Genomic DNA, 24722 nt, shown 5'->3' on the forward strand with positions numbered 1-24722 from the left:
GTTCGGTAGCAGCGGACAGCGGCTGGAAGAACGCATCAGGGATCGAGTAGGCATCACACCCTAACCAAGATATATTTTTTTAAAGTAGCGTTTATTTTCATGACAGTCGAGATGCGAAATGTTGTCTTTCGTAGCCCTTTACTGTATCCGTAAGAATCATAGACAGTAAAAGATAAGAAATCCGTAAATCGTAGCAAGGTAGCCAACGCTTGTCAATAACCTACTGGTACTCTGTAGGTCCTCAAGATGGCGGCATGACGAAAAAGGTCACATGACTGAAATCCATCTATACAATGACGAAACACCCTCTGTAGAGTAGTTTGTCCTTTTTGGGCTACTGTAGAAACATGGCAGTGCAAAATGGCGACTTCCATGTAAGGGGACCCGCAGTGTATGTAGATAGAAATAGCTCAAGGTAATAAAAATATAATACAGTATTGAAAACATGTACATTAAATTGCATTTCTGTCAACAGATCCTTTCTAAAATTTACACATTGCAGCTTTTGAATGAAATGGTGCACCTAACCAAACCAAATGTTTATACAATTTTTGTAGTAAAATCTGGTATAAATCTATTTTGTATGAAATGTATTGTTCCTTGATCTCTTTACATAGATTTTTAACAATATAATATATTTGTGTCATTTGGAGCGACCACTCATCATGTAATCAATAATAGCAATGAACTGCATTATATTAAAAATGAAATATATAATTTATGTGGCTAAAATATAAACCACTGATAGAATATGTTAAAAAATATGTCTGTCTTAATTACATTTATAAAAGCAACTTAATCATGGCTACAGCCAAGTCATCTAGAATCATAAAATTTCATTTTACATTTTTAATGCTAGAAAAACTGCAACAGATATAATTTTTTGTATTTTAAAACGTGGCCTATTAAAAATCCTTATACTGTACATCATTGACCCATATACAATGTACTGTATACTGTAAGTGAACTTGCAAGTGTTATAGATTTGTTACAGTGTATATTTTAGGAATGTTTTAATTATGTAATCAAATTTACCCCAAACAGAAACAATGTTACTTCACAATTCACCAACATCTTAGTGACAGCCCACAACATCCACAAAAAAACTTTGTTTTAAAAGTTTTACGCCCCTCTGTTGAACACACAGACGTGTTCTGCATGCCAAGCTCATTTCTATAAGTGCACCGGGATCTTCGCATGTTTGCCTGCTTAACTTGGGCTTATTTTTGCTTGCCTTGTGCTACGACAGATATAGCAATTGGGCGTCTCACCCTTCCAAATCTGATCGTCCTTTCATCAAGCACATTCTCTGGGTCTCCTTATGGTTTAGAATCCCTCCTCCCAAGATCACTTCCTCAGCCAATGAGACTCTTTAGAAGATCAAGTATCAGTATAACTCAAGGACTTAATAGGTTTCAAAGTTTGCAGAACCCTGCAGCCCGTCTTCGCCATCAAGACGCTCTCTTCTTTCGGCTTTTCTGAGGTAAGGAATTGGTTAAATATTCAGTATCTTCAAATAAATCCAAGGCAAAATTGGACTAGTTTCCATCTAATGACAGTTGATGGTGCTTTTAAATCTTAAACGGATTTTATGACATTTTATACTGAAGTATTTCCTCAGTCCCAAATATTTTACTCTTCATGTGTAGTATATAATCTTTGGGAATTAATAATTGTGCGATGCTAAATGTGATGGTACAATAAAAACTCTTTGAAGGCGATATGGGATACAGACAGGAGTAATAATAAAAATAACAGACTAAGCTGATAGTTTAATACATTTGCCTAAGTGATTTAGTACTGAGTCTGTAAATAAGTCAGTGCTGTTTCCCTATGGGATGGCATTGTGTAGTTAATACACATTGGGTATGATCAACCACCACAATGCAATTTAGGATTTACACTTAACTGTCTTTCTCTTTGCACTTACCTGTAGACCGTCACAAATGTTAACCATGACAATAGAGGCTTAACAATGAACAGCTGACAGCAGGATAACAACTCTGGACAGGGCAGTAGTATTTAAACAATGCTGTGATGATTTCTCAAACACGATTAGAGAGTTGCGTGTTTGGCATTACCTGTATGTAATAGAAATGCAATATAGCATTCACTTGTTTGACGTCAGAAGTCTTTCCTTTAATGGCTCATTAGCAGAGACTCATGCCCACATAAGGTAGGATGGACAGCACTGAGTTCTGACTGACAAAATGAGAGAGAGCTGATGCTGGGAAATTTGATCACGTGCTAATCTCCAAATACTTCTGCAGCTGTGCTGGGGATCTGACTCACAACCCACACACACATAAATACACATACACAAATACCTTTCTGCATTTTCACATTTCCATTCAAATGTTATTAAATAATATTATTCTTGTGGGAAATTATTTATTTATTTATTAAACCGCAACTGACACTACTCTGATAATGTATAATTTATTAGTTTTTTATTTATATTTTCATCATATGAAAATGTGCTGTTTTATATGCAGTTGAGTAGATAACAAAAAAATTAAATGTTTAAAGCTTCCTAAAATACTTAGCATGGTAAGGTACCTCATCACAGCTGTCACAGTGACCTCAGTTTCAGTTTGTATGATTAACCCTTTCACAGTGGTACTGAACACAGTTTAAAGATCCAAAAATATAAAACATCCTGCCTCTCTCTGTCTATCACATACAGGTCTGAAGCTCCTGTCATCATGTCTGACACAGAGGATGTGTAAGTATTTTGATTTTTTTCTTTAATAATTTTTTTTATTTATTTTGTTATTTTTATAATGCTCTATGTTCAAGACAAGATCAATAATACACCTTTTTTTTCTTTTTCTTTTTTTTAGTGGGGGTAAGTAGAAAATTATTATTATTATTTATTGTCATATATTATTATTATTATCTGTAGTTTATAACTTAAACCCCTGCCTTTTCAAATGGTTCAGGGTTGGAATTATTATTATTATTATTATCTAATTTCATTGTTAATTTATATAGGCTATGTAAAAATGTTAAACACCTTATTATATATTATATCAATATTATGTTTTTCACTCAGCATCATTGTTTTGGTATGTCAGCAGTTATGATTACTCTTTACGTAAAACAGTCAGAGCCTTGGTAATATATCTGTGCAGGTTTGGCTTTGCTCCATTTAATGCTAAACTCTTTTTTAAGATTATGGATTAAATAGTTCATAGATTAATATGTCCAATGCAAAAGCAGTGCCATGAATTTGCCTGCAGTGACTGATACTGTGCCACTTGCTGTCTGACAGCTGTTTTACATATCTCATACTGCCATCTGCCACTGCTACTGTACAGGGACTTTTTTAGTAACATCTCTGGAGGCTGACCTGTCAGGAGCAGGGGCCGACGGCAGTATTAATGATGCTCATGTTACTGGTGTTCTCTGAAGTGAATGCTCCTGTGGGGTAGAGATGCTAAAACAGACCTAATGAAATAAACGGAAGTTTACAAAAATATCTCGGCTGTAAAATGTGCCCAAGTATTGAAATGAGCACTGACTCCACAGAACACCAGGAGGAAAAAGCTCTGTGTGCATTTAGCGTATGATGTTTTCTAATTACAATGATATGCAGGCATTTTGTAACTGTTGTATTCCTTTACTGCTTTCTTTTCTGGCATGTGAAGATTACGGAGAGGAAGGTAAAATAAACAACAATTAATTAACAATTAAACGAAAGCAAAAACAATCCGGAGGGTTTAATTATTAACGCGTCTTTCAACCAACTAATGCAACACAGTTTCCTTCTTCTGTTTGAAACTGACTGACATTGTCCTCATAAACTGTGAAACAATTAACTGAAACCAGGAAATGAAAATGATTTGCTTAACTAATATTTGTCTCATTTTAAATTTTGCGAGTTTGTCTCTTCATGCGTGCCAGGAGTCCATGACCTTTTGAACAAAATGCATAAGATCAAGTTTTGTTTTTTAATGTTAACAAATAAGGCCACTAACAGGACAGCTCAGTTCTTGTGTTGCTGTTGAAAAGGTCATAAAAGTAACCTGTTGTGTCTATGTCTACGTTTTTTAGATGTTGGTATGTCTTACATGTCAGTGTGCATAAAGTGTGGGCTTTACTTCAGACCATTGTCTGACAAATTAGAAATTGTATTTCTTATTCAGCATAAAGTAGGCAGAAATGGCTTTAAGACATTCTGGCTTTAAATCAGGAAAAAAACATTTTCTTTTTTTTGGCATGTAATCCTTGCCCTTTCAGATCTCATGAACAGGTTCTCCTCCTATACACATACTCTCAGTCACCTATCTTTTCCCCTTCACTTTAACCAATTAATAATCTCCCTTATCTGACAACTTCCTTCTCTGCAATGCATTAACGGTTGCCAACCTTCCTTCCCCTGGTTGCTTGCTGCATGTGGTATTATCTGAAGAGGTAGTAGAGGTAGAGGTAGCTCCAGAGGCAGCTCCTGAACCGGAGCCTGAGCCTGAGCAAGAACCTGAGCCAGAGCCAGAACCAGAGCCAGAGCCAGAAAGAGAGCCAGAACCAGAGCCAGAACCAGAACCAGAGCCAGAACCAGAGGTGCATGAGGAAGGTATGTGGCATGAATATTCATTCATCCTTCCCATTTTCCCCAACAAACTAAAAACAGGCAGAACACCTGTTACCAATAAATCAACCGCATTAATACAGTCCTAGTTCCCCGGTATAGTTCCTCCCCTTCACCAACCACACAACACTTTAACAACAAACTGGCGGTACCTCCTCTTCGTACAGGCCCACCGTGAGAGTAAGGCGGTGACAGAGCTTAGATCTATGCCATTTCAGTCCCTTTCATTTGCCATTTGAATTGTTTATTGGAATTGGACAAATTTCCATGTTTAAACATGCACTATTTTCCAATTCAAATTCACTTGCAGAATGTTGGGGAATGAGCCGGAGCGATCGAGCTCTGATACTCATCATACCTAAAATGCAGCTATCTTCGGTTTGTATGCAGGTGGTCTGAGCTGACTAAAACTGGCTCTATTTTTATGAATTAAACTGCAGCCCCTGCTCTTGCCTATTATAGTGCAGCTTATAACTCCAAAATCTATGCACTCTTTCCATGCCATCAGAATTGTTATTGAGTTGCCGCCAGTGTGACGCTAATTCTAGACTGCATTTCTTGAAAAACTATTGCATGTTTTAAAATTATTTTGCAACAAATGCTACTATTTAGTTCAAATCCTATTATGTTTTATAAAATTTTAATGGGATGCTTATTTAATTTAAAAAAGGTGAGTTTTTCAAAGGGACAAAAAAGGCAATACTGTTAATAAAGTAACTTGCTGTTTTTAACTTCAAACGCTTAACACTGGAAAGGCTCTCTCTTAGGCACTATGGGCAACACAAATTATGTAAAAAAAAATTCAACTCTCATGCTGGGAGTGTCAAATGAGATGCCGTCCTTTGCTAAGTTGCTTTTTGTCCACTTTGAAAATCTAAGCAGCTATGTTCTATGACAATATGTAAACTTATATGAAGTCTGTAATAATGTTGTTGTTATAGCTAATATTCTTTGATTTGCTCATATTGAGGTGTCTTATTTGACAGACAATTTAAAGTGATATCTCAATGTATTTATCAGAAGAATATTGTTCATTTTGTTCTTGTCATTTATTGCTTACTGTATATTTACTGTAAATGACATAAGCTAACACCTCAATTTGAGTGTCCGCTCAGCTGAACTTTGCATCTGAGCTCGCAGTCCTTATTAAGAGAGCAAAAATGACAAAAACGCAATATTAATGTTCTTTGTTCTACTCTTGCTTTCAACGCTTGATGCATGCAGAGGCCTATGAAGAGGAAGGTATGTTGGTAATTTTTATGTATTTGTCATTTCTGATTGGAGAGAAGGCATGGGGAGGGGTTAATGCCTGCAATTGTGAAATTAGATCCGCAACTTTTTCTCGTTACAACATCAAAATTCTGAATGGGGAAATATAACAATGGCCAGTTCAACTTGAAACTGGCTAAATAGCAAGGGTGAAAGAATATGAAATGCTGACAGTGCTCTATATGCTTTGCTTATTTCTTTTTGCATGAATATGCCACACCAGTGGAAGGAGGAGGACAGGATGGTAGTTTTTATAGAGAGTGTCTAGTCTGGTGTGGCTTTTGCTTGTGTTTTCGGGTGTGAACATCAAGCCTGATGTTTAGGAGACATTGCAATGGCATAAACATCTCATCTAGCCCACCTGCATAGAGTTTCATGACAGATTTAGACACAGTTATTCAAAAGAGATGGGAAAATGAATGAAGGGGAAAAAGCTGTGTCTTTTTCCAGAAAGTCTTTTGTGTTATATCTTGTAAAAGTGAGAGAGGTCCACTTGTCGGAGTTTAATGTCTGTTTTTTACTCACGTACTTACAGTATAAGCACTATATCATGTGAATTTTTAATGCATTGAAATCTTCTACTTGTTCTGATTGCATCTATGTTTCTTTATGTATCTTCTCACTAACTTTATTAAAATGTTTATATGTTTTTGTAAACCAACTTTCATAAAATCTCGGCATTCTTAAAGCTCGGTGCTAAAAACGTCCATCACCGAGATATTACTAAAAATAACACAGTGTTCACCGATATGGCTAACTCAACTCCCACTATTAAAACCTCAATAACCATGGTGCATATCCCTCTTCCTTTCTTTCATAACAGAGGAGAAGCCCAAGTTCAAGTAAGTAGAATTGTCCACCAAACACTTATTAACAGCAGTAGCTAGTTTCATGTCTAGTGCCTATTCAGTAGTATAGAGTGCCGGAGGGATGGCGTATTTTTGTAGGCGAACCCGGAAGTTAACGCCGTTTCGTTCTACAAAAATCTATTCATTTTCATATAGACCATAGCCAAACACGACAATCTTTACAGATGATCACAACTTTATGAATTTTGAAGTCTAAATGCATTTACTAGAAAATGAAAGCTTAACTTAGGCTACAAGCGCACTACCATAGTCACTTGACTTCAATGGCATCACCACAAAGCTTACAAAAATTCTTTTAAACTTTGTTAAACACTTTTTAAAACATGTTCCCTTATAAGTAAATACTCTAAAGATGAATGTTTATTCGAGAATTCTGCCCATGCTGCGTTGTTTTTGAGATCTTTAAAAAGCTTTTAAAAGTCACGAGTGGAGATATTATTGGTGCGTTTTATGCCGTAGAATAAAATGTGAAAATATCTTTAGCTTGTATTAAAAGGAAAACACCACCTTTTTTCAATATTTTACTATGTTCTTACCTCAACTTAAACAAATTAATACATACCTATCTTTTTTCAATGCGTGCACTTTTAATCTTTGCACAGTGCCTCATGAATGTGTTAGCATTAGCCTAGCCCCATTAATTCCTATGGCTCCAAACAGGGATACATTTAGAAGCCATCAAACACTTCCTTGTTTTCCCTATTAAAAGCTGTTACATGAGTAGTTACACGAGTAAGTATGGGCGCACAAAATAAAACTTTTGTTTAGGGAGGAATGGAGCTAGGCTAAATGCTAACACATTAACAAAGCACTGTACAAAGTTTAAAAGTGCACGCATTGAAAAAAAATAGGTATGTATAAATTAATCAAAGTTGAGGTAAGAACATAGTAAAATATTGAAAAACGTTGGTGTTTTCCTTTAAGGCGTTTAACCAAAACCCCATAAAAAACTGACTTCGGGACGATGAAACCGGAATTGCTAAAATGCTAATTCACCTCCGGGTTTTGGCAAAAAAATATGTCATCCGTGCGGCACTCTATATATTCAGTAATATAATGGAAATCGTCGAGTGCAACTCAATGCTTTATTCAGATCTTAAGTTTTGTTGAGCAGCCGTTGAGGTTCTTAGACTTTTATTTGACTCTCTTCAGACCAACTGGACCTAAAATCCCTGATGGAGAGAAAGTGGACTTTGATGTAAGCAAATCCTATTGTTGGTGTTATGTCTGTATTAGGTTGTGCTCTATGTATTTAACATTTGTGTGTGTGCAAACAGGACATCCAGAAGAAGCGTCAGAACAAGGATCTCATTGAGCTGCAGGGCCTGATCGATGCTCACTTCGAATGCAGGAAGAAGGAAGAGGAGGAGCTTATTGCCCTGAAAGATAGAATCGTGAGTGTTGTGAGAATGATGTTACTTTTTCCAGGGCTGCCGTCCCAAATAAAGACGGTATAATGGACATATAAACCATGTGCATGTGCAGGAGAAACGTAGGGCAGAGAGATCAGAGCAGCAGAGGATCCGTGCTGAGAAGGACAAGGAGCGCCAGTCAAGACGTGAGGTGAGTCACTGCGTTACACAATGCATCATCATTGACAACACACAATTACACACACTTCATACAAGATGTTTTATGTGCTGATTTGATAGGAAGAGAGGCAGAGGAAGGAGGAGGCTGATGCTAAGAAGAGGGCAGATGAAGATGCCAAGAAGAAGTCTGCCCTGTCCAGCATGGGCTCCCAGTACAGCAGCTACCTGCAGAAGGTACAGATGCAAGGCTTTTTATTAACCTCAATACTGATCTATCACTATATATGAGCATAATGTGAGAGTGAAGTTTGTGTGTATTCCTGACAACAGGCTGATTCCAAGAGGGGAGGTAAGAAGCAAACTGAAAGAGAGAAGAAGAAGAAGATTCTGGCAGACAGACGCAAGCCTCTGAACATTGACCATCTGAATGACGACAAGCTGAGGTCAGCATAAAGCTTAAATTCATTGTTCACTCTGTGAACTCTTTAAATAGCCTGGGTATGGTGCTAAATGTATTTTGGTACATATACGTGAATACAGGGAGAAGGCTAAGGAACTGTGGGATTGGATGTACTCCCTGGAGTCTGAGAAATTTGATCACATGGAGAAACTCAAGAGGCAGAAGTATGAGGTGAGGCAACTGTCAAATTACCTTTTACACAATACACTGCTTCTTATAACTATTTTACCTTTGCTTCTTTCATTACGATTTGTTTATTTTACTAGGACCGCATCCTGGATGTGCTATAGACAATGTTTTAATGCTATTCATTCATGATTACTTTCAGGAAACAATTTCTTAATTTGTCAACTGCACAAGGACATATTTCGGTATTCAATCTCTATGACGTCTTAATGATAAATGAGCACATCTTTCATATTGACACTTGTACAGTGCGGGTCTGACTGTGTTTATATAGGATTGAGTTTATGTGTGATAGTACAGCTTTCAGCTGTCTTCTGCTATTCTACAGATTACTACCCAGCGTATGAGAGTGGAGGAGCTCAGTAAATAGTGAGTAATTTAAACTGTAGAAAGCAAAACAGGCTTTGGTCACCAACCGGGACCTGTTGGCATGATCTGCATGCATGAGACTCTCCGGTCTCCGAGGATCCTGGGAAACAGGTCAACTCTGACCACAGGTGAAGGGTTAAATGTACAATCCTTGTGAGGGATCTGTGAATGTGGTGAGCCAAAGCTGGAGCTATGTTGGCAACAATGATGCCAACAATGATTCATTATAACAACAGCCTGAATGTTCAGTACAGCACTGCAGTGTTCTATGGTGAAATGAATACAATATACAATCAGTAAACATCCAATTGCACACATCCTTAGATGTCTATGCTGCAGGTAAGTATTTGTGATTGTTCAGGCATCATACGCTGTTGAGCGTATGCCACCCTACGCAGGTTTTTTCTCAACATTCTGCGATTTGTAATGAAAAATAATCGACATTTTAATCGACACACACACACTATATGTGAGAGGCCTACACAAAGCTACTTCAATACATCCCCAACATCCCAATGTTGGCAAGTCAAGCAGTCACAATCCAGGATCCAGCCATTAAGGTAATAATCCATAGATTAATGAATGCGAATGTGTTATTTTCAGGTCATCTCTCTCAGAAACCGCATTGATGAATTGCAGAAACAGTAAGTAGCTCCATTCCCCATCAAGGACTGACTACTTTCCAACTGAATTTACTCTAATATTACTTACCGGATTATCTAATTTTTACACCTAGTAAAACTCTCAAAGACACTGTCACAAAATATGCGTAAGGACGCCTATGACTGTCATTAACAGCAAGGCTTTACAAAACATGTCCTGAAAATAGGTCAGTACACCTGAGGTTATAGTAGATATGGTAAGTATTTGGGACATTTTTGTAGCACTGTGACATCCAGAAAGCTTTGAGAGGGTGAGTTTAGTCAACCCGAGTCTGACAGCAGACGTTTTCTGCCGTCATCTCATACAAGCTGTTACGATGATTGCTCAAGTGATTACAAACAATGAAAAATAAAGCCCAGCAAGTGGTTCACCTATATGATTATGAGCCAGTGAACCACTTTTGGTGCCATAAGCACCCCCCCCCCCCCTTTTTTAGAGTGTATAGTATACTGTATGTGTGACCCTGGACCACAAAACCAGTCCTAAGTAACACAAGTATATTTGTAGCAATAGCCAAAAATACATTGTATGGGTCAAAATTATAAATGTTTCTTTTATGCCAAAAATCATGATGTTATATAAAGATCATACTCCATAAAGATATTTTGTAAATTACTTACCGTAAACATATAAAACAATTGTGAGTGGATGCTATGCTAAAGACTTCATTTGAACAACTTTAAAGGCGATTTTCTTAATATTTTATCAAATTAACGTTAATAACAGATAAGTGTCTATTGCAAATAAATAGACCTGAGAGAACTCATTAAGTTTTTCCGTTCTATGGGCTTGTCTATTCTGAATCAGGCTTATTTTTCATTGATGTCTACTAAAGAAGTGTATAAGTGTGTAAGGTATACATGAGGCAATCAGTGTTGTCAGTGTGGTGATGTGTAGATAAGTTTGTGCAGTAATCATTGAGTTGAGACTAAGACAGTCCTGTTTAACAAACTGACAGAGCTAAGAGAAAAGCGGTAAGTCTTGCATGGAGTGGAAATTTGATGTTTTTATTTTCATATGCATGTCAGACATAATGTGAACACAACAAGAGAGGAACATCCTGCAGGACTTGACTGAAAAAAAAATGGATAAAATATTTACCCCAGCTGTCACTTGTCTAATAAAAAGTTCCTAATATGTACCATAATCATAAGCTCTGTATGGTATCAATTCAAAGCTGTACATTTTCAAAGGATACAGCTGCAGTGACAGCTGAGATACATATTTTGACCATTTTTTCTTTCCAACTTCACTGGATGAAGTTTTCTTAGGAGAGGGCACTTGATTAAATACCTTGTCCTGTAAGGTGTTGCTCTCATTTTCAGGTCAGTCAAAAACATTACCTCTAACTCTTTCTTCGTTGTCATCTTCAGCTCCAAGAAGGGTGCTGCTGCTCGTCGCAGAAAGTAAACTTTCACAGCGAAATCTACTTTCGTGGTATGATAGCCTGCTGCCTGTCTCTTCAAGCTCCACCCATGCTCAACAGGACTCTCTGACTCCACCCACAGCTTGCAGATGACCAGAGATAGTCAAAGGCGGTCTACCACTCCCTGCATGACATTAACAAAGTCCAGTTTTAGCAACAGTTGCAATAGGCACTTCCTCCACGGGTCTGTCTTTAGGTTCTCACCTTCTGTTTTTGTAAATAATGTTTTGGTTTGCCAGCTTTATCTGTTGCACTGTAACTGTCTGGCAATTCAATAAAATTATTCTTCAAGACTGAACGAACATTTATGTTTCTGATTATAAAGAAATATAAATTGTCGAATAAACTCCCACTCTCTGGAGTCTGCTTGTATTAAAATATTATGTCAGTGCCCCCATTGTCCACAACAATATTTGAAGGCACTGTTTCTACACAATTAAACATTCTAGAGCTTACTGTACACAGTAACATGTATAGCCTACTGACAAAAAAATAAGCAAACAAGATATATCTTCATTTATAAGATGTATCTTCTTCATTAATTCTTGTTTAAGCTTATTTTATACAGCTTGTTTCGTCTTATTTTATAAAAAAAAAATTCTGAAGCCCACTTGGAAGTATTTGGAATCCCCGCCCCCTTGTTCAGAACTGAATGCAGTTTTTACATGTAGAAAAGTTATACATTTATAGAAAGGCTGCTAGAAATTGTAATTTTTATTTAATGTCAAATGTACAAATTTTAAAGACAAGCATGCTGATGCATGTATTCAAAAACAAAGACAATTTGGTCAGATAGTTATGTTTTTAACGGGCTTTGGTGGTTAATCATTCAAATGCAATCATTAGCCTTAGCAATAAAATAAAAGGTTTCAGCGGCAACAGCATAAACAAACAGCTTCTGTGGCACAAACTTAACTTCCGGTGGACTTCGGCATGGAATCAATGATAACAGTTCCTTATTTCTGATAATAAGCAAAATAAATAACCAGTAAATTACATTAGCTTAAATCAAAGCTAAAGCGCGCTAAGTGTACTGTGTAAAATTAATGTAATAATGAGCTATACAGATTATAAATTCTTGCCTGGCTGGCTGCCAAATCCTGTTCAGCGGTGATCCATGTTTGCCGTCTCCCCTTGTCTTTTGGAAGCCGAAAAACGTTTGTATTTTCTTAAAGGTATTTGCTCCAGAGGTCAGCTTACAGCCTGACTGAAATACAGACTTGAAGTTAACTTCCTGGGCGCGAAACCAGTGGCAACGCACGTGCGTCCGATGAAACCACGATGAAACCGACTGAAGCAGGGAAACCTTTATGCCGAGTTCAGACTGCACGATTTTAGCCCTGATTTTGACTCGCCGACAGGTTTTGAGAAATCGCCGACAAATGGCCGAAATCACAGGCAAATCGATGCTCGTGCACGCGAGTGACAATCACACAGTGTGAATTATAAAAGACGCGTTCTGAGAGGATCGCCGACGAGTCGCCGACACCCGTGAGATATTTGGCATGCTAAATATCTGGACCGGTCGGCGATTCAAAATCATTCCGTGTGAAATGTGTTTTGACTGACAATAACATTGGCGAGGACCTACATCCAATGAGAGAGCAACATACAGGACAGCTGGAAGTTCGAGGAGGAGTCTCTCCAAACATTTCCTCATTCATAATTTTTATTTCTTCTTCTTTCTGCTGCAAATGAGCGCACATGCAATTTGTATGGTAAACTTCTTGCGGGTGACCATTTTTAATAATAATCCCAGTCTCACGTGAGAACTTCGGTCTTGCATGCGTGACCTCGCGCTGTTTCCTTCGCGTCACTTCTCGCGTGCGTTTGGTTGTGAGACGTAGTTTGCGGACCGGGAAAAAGTTATCGGCGATTATTCTTACGGTAAAGTCATGCAGTATGAAAACCCCTGTCGCCAATCCATCATGCAGTCTGAAACAGCAACGACTGAACGCTTCCCCAGATAATCACGCAGTGTGAAACCACAGGTGACCCGACTAGTTTGAAAATCATACAGTCTGAACTCGGCATTAGTGCAGTAATGTTATTCTTTCTAAATGTTATGATCATTCAGATTATTATGAAAGAATATGGGTGAGAAGAAAGCTGTTATTCAGATAGGGCAACTACTGCCATGATGTGCATCTTCCCCAATTTGTAATAAATATTAGGATGCCACGCAAGTACACACAACACTGCCATTATGAAATTATTAGTTTCTGTACACTCACTGAAATTATTTGTACTGCAGGCAAAATTGTTCCACAAAATAAATGTTGGTGGGAATTAACTAAATAATTTTGTAAGTGTACATTGCATAGTTAGAGAAAATATTATTTTATTTTATATTCTTTTTTTTAAATTCACCACACTTTTTGTTTTCTAAAGGTTTTTTATTGAAAATGTAAATAAACATATTGTATGGTACACAATTAAAATATCCAAACTAAGCATATCATATATTCTGCAGTTCTTTAGCAGGTAAAATATATAAACCAAGAACCTAATATGGGCTCCACTCCACAAAATATTGTATTGAAATATAGAGGTATTCATTATGACCGTCCATTTGCATTTTGTAGATGCAAAACTGCAATACTGTGGACACGGATACAAAAACAGGAACTTCACATATTCAGTTTCACGTCAGTACTAAATGTCTCACAAAAGTAATCAAAGCAGTTGATTTTATTCGTGCAGTAAAGTATACTGTATAAAACATGTGTTCAACTTCTCAATTTACACCAGATCATGAAAATAAGAATTTTGCTGCAGCTGAAGTGCTTCATAGATCAAAGCCACGTTTAATTTACGCTTACTGTACTGTTTGTGTATAAAATCTTGTATCTTGAGTAAAGAAGTTGTTCTTATATGGTAATAAATAAATAAAGTGCTCAAATTACAGCTTAAAGTCAATTACTCAATAAACGTGTAATTGTTAAAAAGCATATCAAATCACTTAATATTCAGATCATTAAGAAGTCATGTTACCTGCAGAAAAACCTCTAAATACAATTAGTAAATCTTTTTTACTCCAGTGTGCTCAATTGTATAAATCCATATATACAGAACAGAAATACGATTGTTGTTTAAATCCTGCATCATTTTATTGACACAGTATGTGCTTCCACATTTCTTACACTTCAAATAAGCCACCCACATTTCTACCATTCTCTGAGATATTATGTGAGAAGTTTCATGAAAACAACACTATTTTAAACTTCAGATCTCATGGTGAAGTTAACTTTCAAGTTGAAATTTAAGTAACACTTTCTTTTATGGTTTCCACTTTTTTATAGGCTTATGACCACTGGCAGGAACAGTCTGTAGGTTCCTGTATGGAGTAACTGACCCATGTGGAGTTTCCACTACAGTAAAGTTGAACTGAACGACGCTGCAGCCCCATCTCTCTACAGCACTTACAAAAGCGTGCATACGTGTTGATGTTGTAGTTGTAAATACTTGCAGACGGACACTTTCCATCACATGACACTATGTTGACCTGTGAACATGGCAAACACAATGTAAGCCACACATAAAGCTCAGGGAATTTGAGTCAACAGAATGTCAAGTTTCTGATACTCACTGGTCTGTTGCTACGGCAGTCATTCTTTCTAATTGTCATCCTCACCGTCACTTTCTGACATGACTTTCCATCTTCTTTACCTGCAGTATAAGGTGCCAGTGAATGATCTTTTAATTTGTGTCATGACATTGAATAAATAACCTTTGCTCTTTCTGCACTGTAATTGTTTAGTCAACAAAAAATACATAGCTCGACTGTCCAAAAACGACTTCTTTTTTCTTCCTATCAGACACTGTTGTTAAAACGTTGCAATGAACTGCTTACCTTCTGTTTGGGGAAAACTTTACAGATAATAGAACAATTTCTCAAAGGGGTCATATGAAGTTGCTAAAAAACTTTATTTTGTGTATTTGGTGCAATGCAACATGGTTTAAGGTTAAAAAAGCACATTGTTTTCCACATATCGTACATACACTCACCTAAAGGATTATTAGGAACACCATACTAATACTGTGTTGGACCCCCTTTCGCCTTCAGAACTGCCTTAATTCTATGTTGCATTGATTCAAAAAGGTACAGAAAGCATTCTTTAGAAAATATTGTCCCATATTGATAGGATAGCATCTTGCAGTTGATGGAGATTTGTGGGATGCACATCCAGGGCACAAAGCTCCCGTTCCACCACATCCCAAAGATGCTCTATTGGGTTGAGATCTGGTGACTGTGGGGGCCACTTGAGTACAGTGAACTCATTGTCATGTTCAAGAAACCAATTTGAAATGATTCAAGCTTTGTGACATGGTGCATTATCCTGCTGGAAGTAGCCATCAGAGGATGGGTACATGGTGGTCATAAAAGGATGGACATGGTCAGAAACAATGCTCAGGTAGGACCAACGATGCCCAATTGGCACTAAGGGGCCTAAAGTGTGCCAAGAAAACATCCCCCACCCCATTACACCACCAGCCTGCACAGTGGTAACAAGGCATGATGGATCCATGTTTTCATTCTGTTTACGCCAAATTCTGACTCTACCATCTGAATGTCTCAACAGAAATGGAGACTCATCAGACAAGGCAACATTTTTCCAATCTTCAACTGTCCAATTTTGGTGAGCTTGTGCAAATTGTAGCCTCTTTTTCCTATGTGTAGTGGAGATGAGTGGTACCCGGTGGGGTCTTCTGCTGTTGTAGCCCATCCGCCTCAAGGTTGAGCATGTTGTGGCTTCACAAATGCTTTGCTGCATACCTCGGTTGTAACGAGTGGTTATTTCAGTCAAAGTTGCTCTTCTATCAGCTTGAATCAGTCGGCCCATTCTCCTCTGACCTCTAGCATCAACAAGGCACTTTCGCCCACAGGACTGCCGCATACTGGATGTTTTTCAGACCGGCCCGTCTGGCACCACCAACCATGCCACGCTCAAAATTGCTTAAATCACCTTTCTTTCCCATTCTGATATTCAGTTTGGAGTTCAGGAGATTGTCTTGACCAGGACCACCCCCTTAAATGCGTTGAAGCAACTGCCATGTGATTAGTTGATTAGATAATTGCATTAATGAGAAATTGAACAGGTGTTCCTAATAATTCTTTAGGTGAGTGTATATCCTCTGTATATGCCCTGCCTTTCAGAAATGCGTCAATTTTTACAAACCTTGTCGTTCTGAAAAGCGTGCTGTGTTCTGATTGTCCAGCTATTCAATGCGTTGTGATTGGCTAAACACCTCAAGCGTGTTATGGAAATTTTACATCCCTTAGCATATTTGGAACATCATCTCTCAAAGCCGACATCGCCGCGGCATCAACAATACTACATTGAGAATAAAACTTATGCTTTCTTTCTTTGCGTATACATTTGAGCGGCGATATGCAACTCTTTCCACAAAGTGATGTAGATATTTGGAGGAGTGGATGAGTGAGACATTTTAATGAAGGTGTGAATATGTCTTTGGGTGTGGGAGTTTACTTTTTGGGCCTTTACAGATATTCTGCATGAACAACTTTTAACACTCAAAGACAAAGTAAAACATGTAATCACATCATATGATCCCTTTAAGAAAGTAGCTGGGAAATCACTGTAGCCTATATGACATCACTTGATAGCTTTGTTTATCGAGTTAAAGTCAAAATGTGTTTTAATGCTATTTATTAATCCAAATTATATTGCAAACATATTGTAATCCTAAATTAAAATGTAATTAATTATTCCTATGGCTGGTAGGGTAACATACAGACATTCAACTTCAATTAATCTGACAAACTGCTTCTGGTGGTGTAAAGTAAAAGTACAAAATACACAATTCTTTCCCCACTTAGCTGAAAAGGAATTACTATTAAACTACTTATCTACTGATAACAGTAATAGTGAGTAACACATATAAATCATATATAGATAGATACATTTACTCTTATTCAATATTGTTCCACCACCAAAAAAAAAGAAGAACCCCAAAGGAGCCCCCACATTTGATTTTACAATAAAATGTAGCAGTAGCCAGTAGACGTTTTGGGTAATGTGGCAGAAAAAGCAAATGTTATTAAACAAAACTGTAATGAAAAATCAGATTCTGGAAAATGCTTAATATTACTTTGCCATACTACCCAAAACATTACTAAAACACCCTATTACCACAAACTATACATGCTTTGTGAGTATAACCTACAGTCTAGGTACACCGAATCATGCATATCTACAGAAACATACTATTTGGCCACTACCAACAGTACATTGTTGACGATCAACAATGCACTGCCCGACAGAGCAAAATGGGGAAAGATTTATCAAAGAAATATCATAACGGGAAAAGTAACTTTAAAAATAAAGTATACTTTTTGCAAGTTGTTACTGTATTTTCAGTTATAATCCTGTATTGTTTGGATAGGGAAGTACATTGTTGGAAATCAACAATGGTGATGGTAAGCCTCGTGGTCTGATGTTAGTATCAAGGTACCTTGTTCACAGTTTGTGCTAACTGTGGGTTTCAAAGGGCTAACAGAGAAGGGGAACAGGGAGTTTGCAGCGCCTGGAGAAATTGTCACACAATGTTATACTCATCCTGATGCAGGAAACTAACTTTTGGCTATCTGTTGTGCATGCCAGTGCTTTTACACAATGTTTCCTATTCTGTTCAAGTGAAAGTGAATCTTCCCTACATTTACTGTTTTGAAGATGACCCTTTCTATATGGATCATGAAAAAATCTGAATGAGAAAACATTTTGTTTATACTGTATTATTTATGGCTGTATACAATGAGTCACAGGCTTAATGTTTGTTATAACGAAAAAGTAACCTCTATACTCACATGTCTTGCAGCAACCATCCATGTAACTCACAACAGTGCCACCAATCTAAGACAAGATAAAGACTTTACAAGTGTACCAGGGGTCAAATAGAGAGCAACATTTTAACAGCTTCTTATTGGGGTGGTTCCTGGAAAGGGATTAGACTAGTCATAGACTAAAATAAATGTAAGAGATGTCCAAACTGAAAACAACTTGCACTGACATACAGTATCTTAAAATACATCAGTGCCCTTTGTTTTGCCTCAAAATGTAGACAAGTAATGTTTTAGTAAGAAATGTTTGTTAAAACTAGTTATATTTCATAATTAAACTAAGGCCTAGTCCTGTTTTAAAGGAAAAAACTACAATTTTCTTAAATAAAAACCAGATAATTTACTAACCACCATGTCATCCAAAATATTGATGTCCTTTTTTGTTCAGTCGAGAAGAAATTATGTTTTTTGAGGAAAACATTCCAGGATTTTTCTCATTTTAATGGACCCCAACACTTAACGGTTTTAATGCAGTTTAAAATTGACTCTAAACGATCCCAAACGAGGCATAAGGGTCTTATCTAGCGAAACGATTGTCATTTTTGGCAAGAAAAATAAAAATATGCACTTTTAAACACAACTTCTCTTCTTACTCCGGCTGTGTGACTCGCCAGCGCGACCTCAAGTAATTGCATAAAGACGTTGAAAGGTCACGTGTTACATATATAAAACGCACATTTGCGGACCATTTTAAACAATAAACTGACACAAAGGTATTAATTAGTATCATTCCACATACAACAATGTCGGTAAGGTCCTCTTTCTCCTCACTTGTAAACACTGGGGTGTAGTTTTGCATACGTCATCCGTGACCTCTTGACGTGATGACATATTATGTGAGGTCGCGCTGGCGTGCCACAGGACCGGAGGAACACAAGAAGTTGTGGTTTAAAAGTGCATATTTTTTATTTTTCTTGTCAAAAATGACAATCGTTTCGCCAGATAAGACCCTTATGCCTCGTTTGGGATCATTTAGAGTCAAATTTTAAACTGCATTAAAACCGTTAAGTGTTGGGGTCCATTAAAGTCCAATAAAATGAGAAAAATCCTGGAATGTTTTCCTCAAAAAACATAATTTCTTCTGGACTGAACAAAGAAAGACATCAACATTTTGGATGACATGGTGGTGAGTAAATTATCTGGAAGAAAATGGACTAATCCTTTAAGCTAATCCCTGTCTGGGAAACCCCTTAATAATGTTATACCAATCTTAGTCTACCACAAACAAGCTGTAACACAAACGCTAAATGTAACACAAAGACTTAAAAGTAAAGACTGATCCATTATTGGTTCAGACAAATCGAAGCAAAAAATACTATATACTGTAGCAGAATCTACCACTTGCATGATTTGTGTATGTGTTACCTGTCACCTAAAGCATTACTTAGTTGATGTTGAAAAAGGAGAGTGAATTCACCTTCATGCATTCGGTTTCATTGAAGGGAGGACAGCTGTAGGGGTGGGAGACGAGCACAGGTCCTGATAGAGTGTCTGTGCACTCATAATGCATGCAGTCAGACACCCAGCTACGTCCTGGCTGCAGAGGAGCACACAAGAAAAACGTTCACTTCACACCAGAACAGACCATTTATGTACAGTAACACACTTATGGACAAACCATGGCCTTTATTTTAAATTATTTGTTGACACTAGGTCACAAATGAAAACTGTCCTCTGATTTTAAGAAAGCAAACACCTAAACACTTTTTATTAACACGTTTTTTAAACATGTTATCTATTAGAGTGTAAATGTAGTAGCTTAGTTGGTGGAGCATTGCATTAGCAGTGGAAAGGTTGTGTGTTTGATTTCTTAGGAGAAAGACATGCTGATAAAATGTATACCTTGTAATGCACTGTAAGTCACTTTGGTCAAAGTCCACCAACAAATACACAAATAAGACTTTCAAATATACTATTTAGTGCTAACTGGCTCAGTTTTGAGTGAAGGTAAAATTTGCAGCATATCACCTTGTACATGGTTACAGATCCATTTTCATTCCGCTGTGGACATGAAATGTTTTTACAGAACCCACAACAGTTGCTGGAGTCTTTAGGAGGGATATAAATCTGGTTCTGTCGAACACATAACATACAGTCAGTAGGCATTTTTTGCCGCTTTTATTGTGTGTATGCGTTTTAAATACTCACAGGCTGGCAGCGTGCAGTGCAGTTGGTGCTGGTTGCTTTGAGAAGATGGAAACCTGTGGCAGGGTTCAGCGTGTTTGTGCATTGTGTAGTGTAACACACACCCTGATCACGGTGCTCAACCAGTGTCTGCCCCGGCCGCATCACTCCTCTTGTCCCATCCACACACACCGCCTCTCTCACTACAATACGTATCAAAACATACAATCATACATTAGGTAAAATGCTTTAAAATATTCTTGTTGTCAGTGAGTCTTACTTATGATGTATTTATAGGGTGTGTTCTTACCACACATGAATCGTTTGCAGTTACAATGATTTTCCGGATCAGACAGAAATGCTCTGTCTAACTGTACACTCTCTCCCTGCAACACAACACATCTGATATTAAATCTGGCCCAACCATTCAAAACTTGCCTGATCAGATACTTATAATAAAATAATCAATGTCAGTACATCATAATTTGGATTTCTATAAAAAATGACTGAAGTGAAGACTCACCAGAGAACATGTAGGGCGAAGAATTTTGTCACATGCGCATTCTAGGAGAGAGCAACACACTTACTGACATAAGCCTGAATAAAGACACTTCAGTGCAAACCAATACTTCAATTCAAATCACATTATTATAAGTGTAGCCGCTTACCACATGTCTGTAACGGACAACATTGGCCTGGAGTCTTTGTGGAAACTGCTGTCATGCCAGCAGGACATGTGATCTCCAAGCATCGAGAGGGCTCACACACTAAATGCATATACACACACAAACACACACACACATTTTTCCCCTTGATTTGTATTGTTTTTATATTGAAATAATGATTTGCTATTCCCTAACCGTATCCATACCCCTTACATAACCCTCGCAGAAACCTTTCTGCACTTTTCCATTATCATTAGGACATTATTGGAAATGTATGTACAGTATGTCTATATTCCAAGTGTGTACACTTACAGCAGTGATAAGCTGGACAGCAACGCTCTGTGCTGTTGGTGTCGACGATAAGCAGCTCTCCTGCCTGACACACTGGGGCTGCCTCAGAGCATTTATTACACACTGAAACATATGAAAAACAAAATATCAGACAGAAATATAAAAAAAATAGATGTAATTATCAAATTGTTGTTATATTTTATTAAATAAATAAATGTAAATAAATATATTACTAAATAGCTTTGTGACTTCTCACGCTATAATAATTGTAATAAATATTTAATTGTATTAAAAATAATTGTAAAATATAATTATGAATTATGACTAAATCCTAATAGGGTTTACATTTCTCATATTTATTTCTCATATTTATTTATCTGGCAATCTGCATCTTACAGTGCATTTAAATCATAAATCAGATTAATTGCGATTAATCGCCTACTAAAATAAAAGTTATTTCTTTCGTTATGTGTAATTTTATATATATGGCCGTGGCATTTAAACCATGCCCTATTGGTACTAAGGGGCCTAAAGTGTGCCAAGAAAACATCCCCCACACCATTAAACCACCACCAGCAGCCTGCACAGTGGTAACAAGGCATGATGGATCCATGTTCTCATTCTGTTTAAGCCAAATTCTGACTCTACCATCTGAATGTCTCAACAGAAATCGAGACTCATCAGACCAGGCAAAATTTTTCCAGTCTTCAACTGTCCAATTTTGGTGAGCGCGTGCAAATTGTAGCCTCTTTTTCCTATTCGTAGTGGAGATGAGTGGGACCCGGTGGGATCTTCTGCTGTTGTAGCCCATCTGCCTCAAGGTTGTGCGTGTTGTGGCTTCACAAATGCTTTGCTGCATACCGCGGTTGTAACGAGTGGTTATTTCAGTCAAAGTTGCTCTTCTATCAGCTTGAATAAGTCGGCCCATTCTCCTCTGACCTTTAGCATCAACAAGGTATTTTCGCCCACAGGACTGTCGCATACTGGATGTTTTTCCCTTTTACACACCATTCTTTGTAAACCCTAGAAATGGTTGTGCATGAAAATCCCAGTAACTGAGCAGATTGTGAAATACTCAGACCGGCCCGTCTGGCACCAACAACCAATCCACGCTCAAAATTGCTTTAATCACCTTTCTTTTTCATTCTGACATTCAGTTTGGAGTACAGGAGATTGTCTTGACCAGGACCACAACCCCTAAATGCATTGAAGCAACTGCCATGTGATAAGTTGATTAGATAATTGCATTAATGAGAAATTGAACAGGTGTTCCTAATAATCCTTTAGGTGAGTGTATACACACAGTACACACACACACACACACACACACACACAAACAAATATATTATGCAAACACAAATTTAAATTTTGTATGTGATTAATCGCAATACATTTTTTGACAGACCTAATTTTTATCAGTATGTATGTTCCCTGGGGACTGACCCACAACCTTTGCGTTGCTAATGCAATGCTCAACAAAATGAGCTACAGAAACACGTAATTAGTAATGACGTACTGCAGATGTGGGCCAAACAGCAGCTGCCTTCTGTACGAGTGGCGATCAATGTCTGATCCTCTCGACACACAGGATTGTCCAGGACACACTGATCAGGGTCACATTCTACCGAGGGCATGAACAAACATCATTACTCACATGCTCAGATACAATAAAACATGTAAATTCACTAAATAAGCAAACGTACAAACTCACCGCACATATATTCCGGACAGCAGGAGTCCTGCCTATGATACGACACCAGCTTCTCCCCATATTTACAGCCTGGAAGAGCTGTCTCACACATACTCTGATTACAAACTGTCACAAAACAATTAAGCAAGAATTTAACACTGACAGAGTCTAAAGTGATATACGTTCGCATATACGCTGTAGACACAATGATTTGTAAAATGAATTGTGTTACAGACCACAGGCTTTGTGAGGGCAGCAGCTGCTGTCGTCTGCCAGATTGACACTAATCTCTCCTGTACGCGTGCACACTGGGTGAGGGATGTTACTGCAGTTATATTCCACCGGCACAATGCTGTCATTCTCACATTTATACATACAGCAGCCATCCAGTGAGGCTTTCCACACCTCTCCCAGTGCCCGTGGAGTACCAAAACTATCAGTGCAAGCTATAGAAACGTTGCATAACACAATTAACATATTAAAAACAGTAGCCATTTGTGTTTAAATAGAGAGGAAGAAAAGGCGAGGGCTTACCACACTTGCTGGGTGGAATACAGAGTGCAGAATAGGGCCGATGTAGTAGAGTTCCCTCCGGACACACACACCCCTCGGAAATACCTGTACATTGTTCTGGGACAAACTCAAACTCTTGGTTTGGACAGGACGGGGCAGTGCAGGCTGGCAAGCAGGCCTGATACCACAGATTTTCAGGGCATGTAAATGCTACAAAGTGAGAAAAAAACATGATAAAATGACTGTGGAGTACATGCTACACATAACAGTGAACACATAGCAGACCTGAAAATTAATTTCAGGTTTATTTCTATAGTACTTTTCACAGTATGCATTGTACATAGCTACAATGCTGTAAATATACAAAGGTATAGACCAGTTTTTTTTGTCAGCTAGACCCCCTTGACCTACATAATTTTATTGACGTACCCCCTAAGCAGTGGCGGCCGGTGACTTCTTTTTTTGAGGGCGCACGATGCGAAGTTAGTCACAACATGTATGTAGCCCATTATGTGTGGGGTTTGTAATTTCAAAATATGTGTTCTGCGCTTTGAGAGATCGTGTGTGCATCACGTGTCTTGCCAAAATAAGTGCCTGCTGCAGACGCGTCTAAAGAGTTTATGAAAAGAGACAGATACTGGCATAATCTTATGCGTAATCGGAGTTTAATGTTAAGGGAGTGTCTTGCGTGTATTTTGTAAACGTGAGCGTCTCTTTTATCATAAACGGTTTTGACACAGGCACTTATTTTGACAAAACACGTGATGCACACAGGATCGACACGCAGGACACACAATTTGGAAAAGGGAACCACACACATGATACTCCAAACACTTATTTTGAATTAGCGCATCCTCAGATGAGGAGTCACGAGACGCCACTGCCCCTAAGATGAATATTTCAATACATTAATAGCACATTTGACTGTTTAACTTCAAAAACATTTATTTTTCATCCGTTTTAAAGCTTTTATCAGTAGTATTTTGCATAGTAATTGCATTACTGTTTCTGGACCATTAATTATTTTATTTTATTAATACATAAAACGTATCTGTCCATTTTTCTTATCGGTAATCTGATATACTGTAGTGTTATGGTCACATAACATTCAGATTAAACAAATAAAATATAAATATAATAATATGAAATATATAAATATAAAATAATAATTTTGATTTCTGAATTTTGTTTTTTTAACTCACAAACCCCCTG

The 24722-nt window shown here is 37.7% G+C and overlaps 2 protein-coding genes across 6 annotated transcripts in view; one reads left to right on the forward strand and one right to left on the reverse strand.

The window, feature by feature from the left end:
• Positions 1 to 3577: 3577 nt before the first annotated feature.
• On the forward strand, positions 3578 to 11663 carry tnnt3b (troponin T type 3b (skeletal, fast)). 5 transcript variants are annotated; one of them, XM_065289436.1, is made up of 12 exons: positions 3578 to 3665; positions 4415 to 4576; positions 5816 to 5833; positions 6684 to 6702; positions 7882 to 7927; positions 8007 to 8123; positions 8215 to 8292; positions 8382 to 8495; positions 8592 to 8704; positions 8802 to 8892; positions 9236 to 9276; positions 11313 to 11663. In XM_065289436.1, exons 1-12 carry the CDS (start codon positions 3593 to 3595, stop codon positions 11347 to 11349), a joined length of 909 nt encoding a protein of 302 aa, XP_065145508.1. In that variant the 5' UTR covers positions 3578 to 3592; the 3' UTR covers positions 11350 to 11663. The 5 variants fall into 5 exon arrangements, with proteins under 5 accessions (XP_065145508.1, XP_065145509.1, XP_065145510.1 ...); XM_065289437.1 differs by lacking the exon at positions 9236 to 9276 and adding an exon at positions 9880 to 9920; XM_065289438.1 differs by lacking the exon at positions 5816 to 5833.
• Positions 11664 to 13232: 1569 nt separating this feature from the next.
• otog (otogelin) overlaps positions 13233 to 24722 on the reverse strand; it is a 40773-nt gene continuing 29283 nt past the window's right edge. Inside the window, exons 40-53 of the mRNA XM_065288874.1 lie at positions 23532 to 23720; positions 23234 to 23443; positions 23019 to 23123; positions 22824 to 22928; positions 21329 to 21430; positions 21020 to 21118; positions 20875 to 20915; positions 20662 to 20737; positions 20376 to 20554; positions 20196 to 20300; positions 19645 to 19764; positions 18195 to 18240; positions 14955 to 15034; positions 13233 to 14870 (exon numbers count right to left, since the gene is read on the reverse strand). Coding sequence (XP_065144946.1) covers positions 14670 to 14870; positions 14955 to 15034; positions 18195 to 18240; positions 19645 to 19764; positions 20196 to 20300; positions 20376 to 20554; positions 20662 to 20737; positions 20875 to 20915; positions 21020 to 21118; positions 21329 to 21430; positions 22824 to 22928; positions 23019 to 23123; positions 23234 to 23443; positions 23532 to 23720 — 1658 coding nt within the window. The 3' untranslated portion in view covers positions 13233 to 14669. The remainder of the gene's footprint in view (positions 14871 to 14954; positions 15035 to 18194; positions 18241 to 19644; positions 19765 to 20195; positions 20301 to 20375; positions 20555 to 20661; positions 20738 to 20874; positions 20916 to 21019; positions 21119 to 21328; positions 21431 to 22823; positions 22929 to 23018; positions 23124 to 23233; positions 23444 to 23531; positions 23721 to 24722) is intronic.

The sequence above is a fragment of the Paramisgurnus dabryanus genome, chromosome 2, assembly GCF_030506205.2.
Source record: "Paramisgurnus dabryanus chromosome 2, PD_genome_1.1, whole genome shotgun sequence".
Taxonomy (NCBI): Eukaryota; Metazoa; Chordata; class Actinopteri; order Cypriniformes; family Cobitidae; genus Paramisgurnus; species Paramisgurnus dabryanus.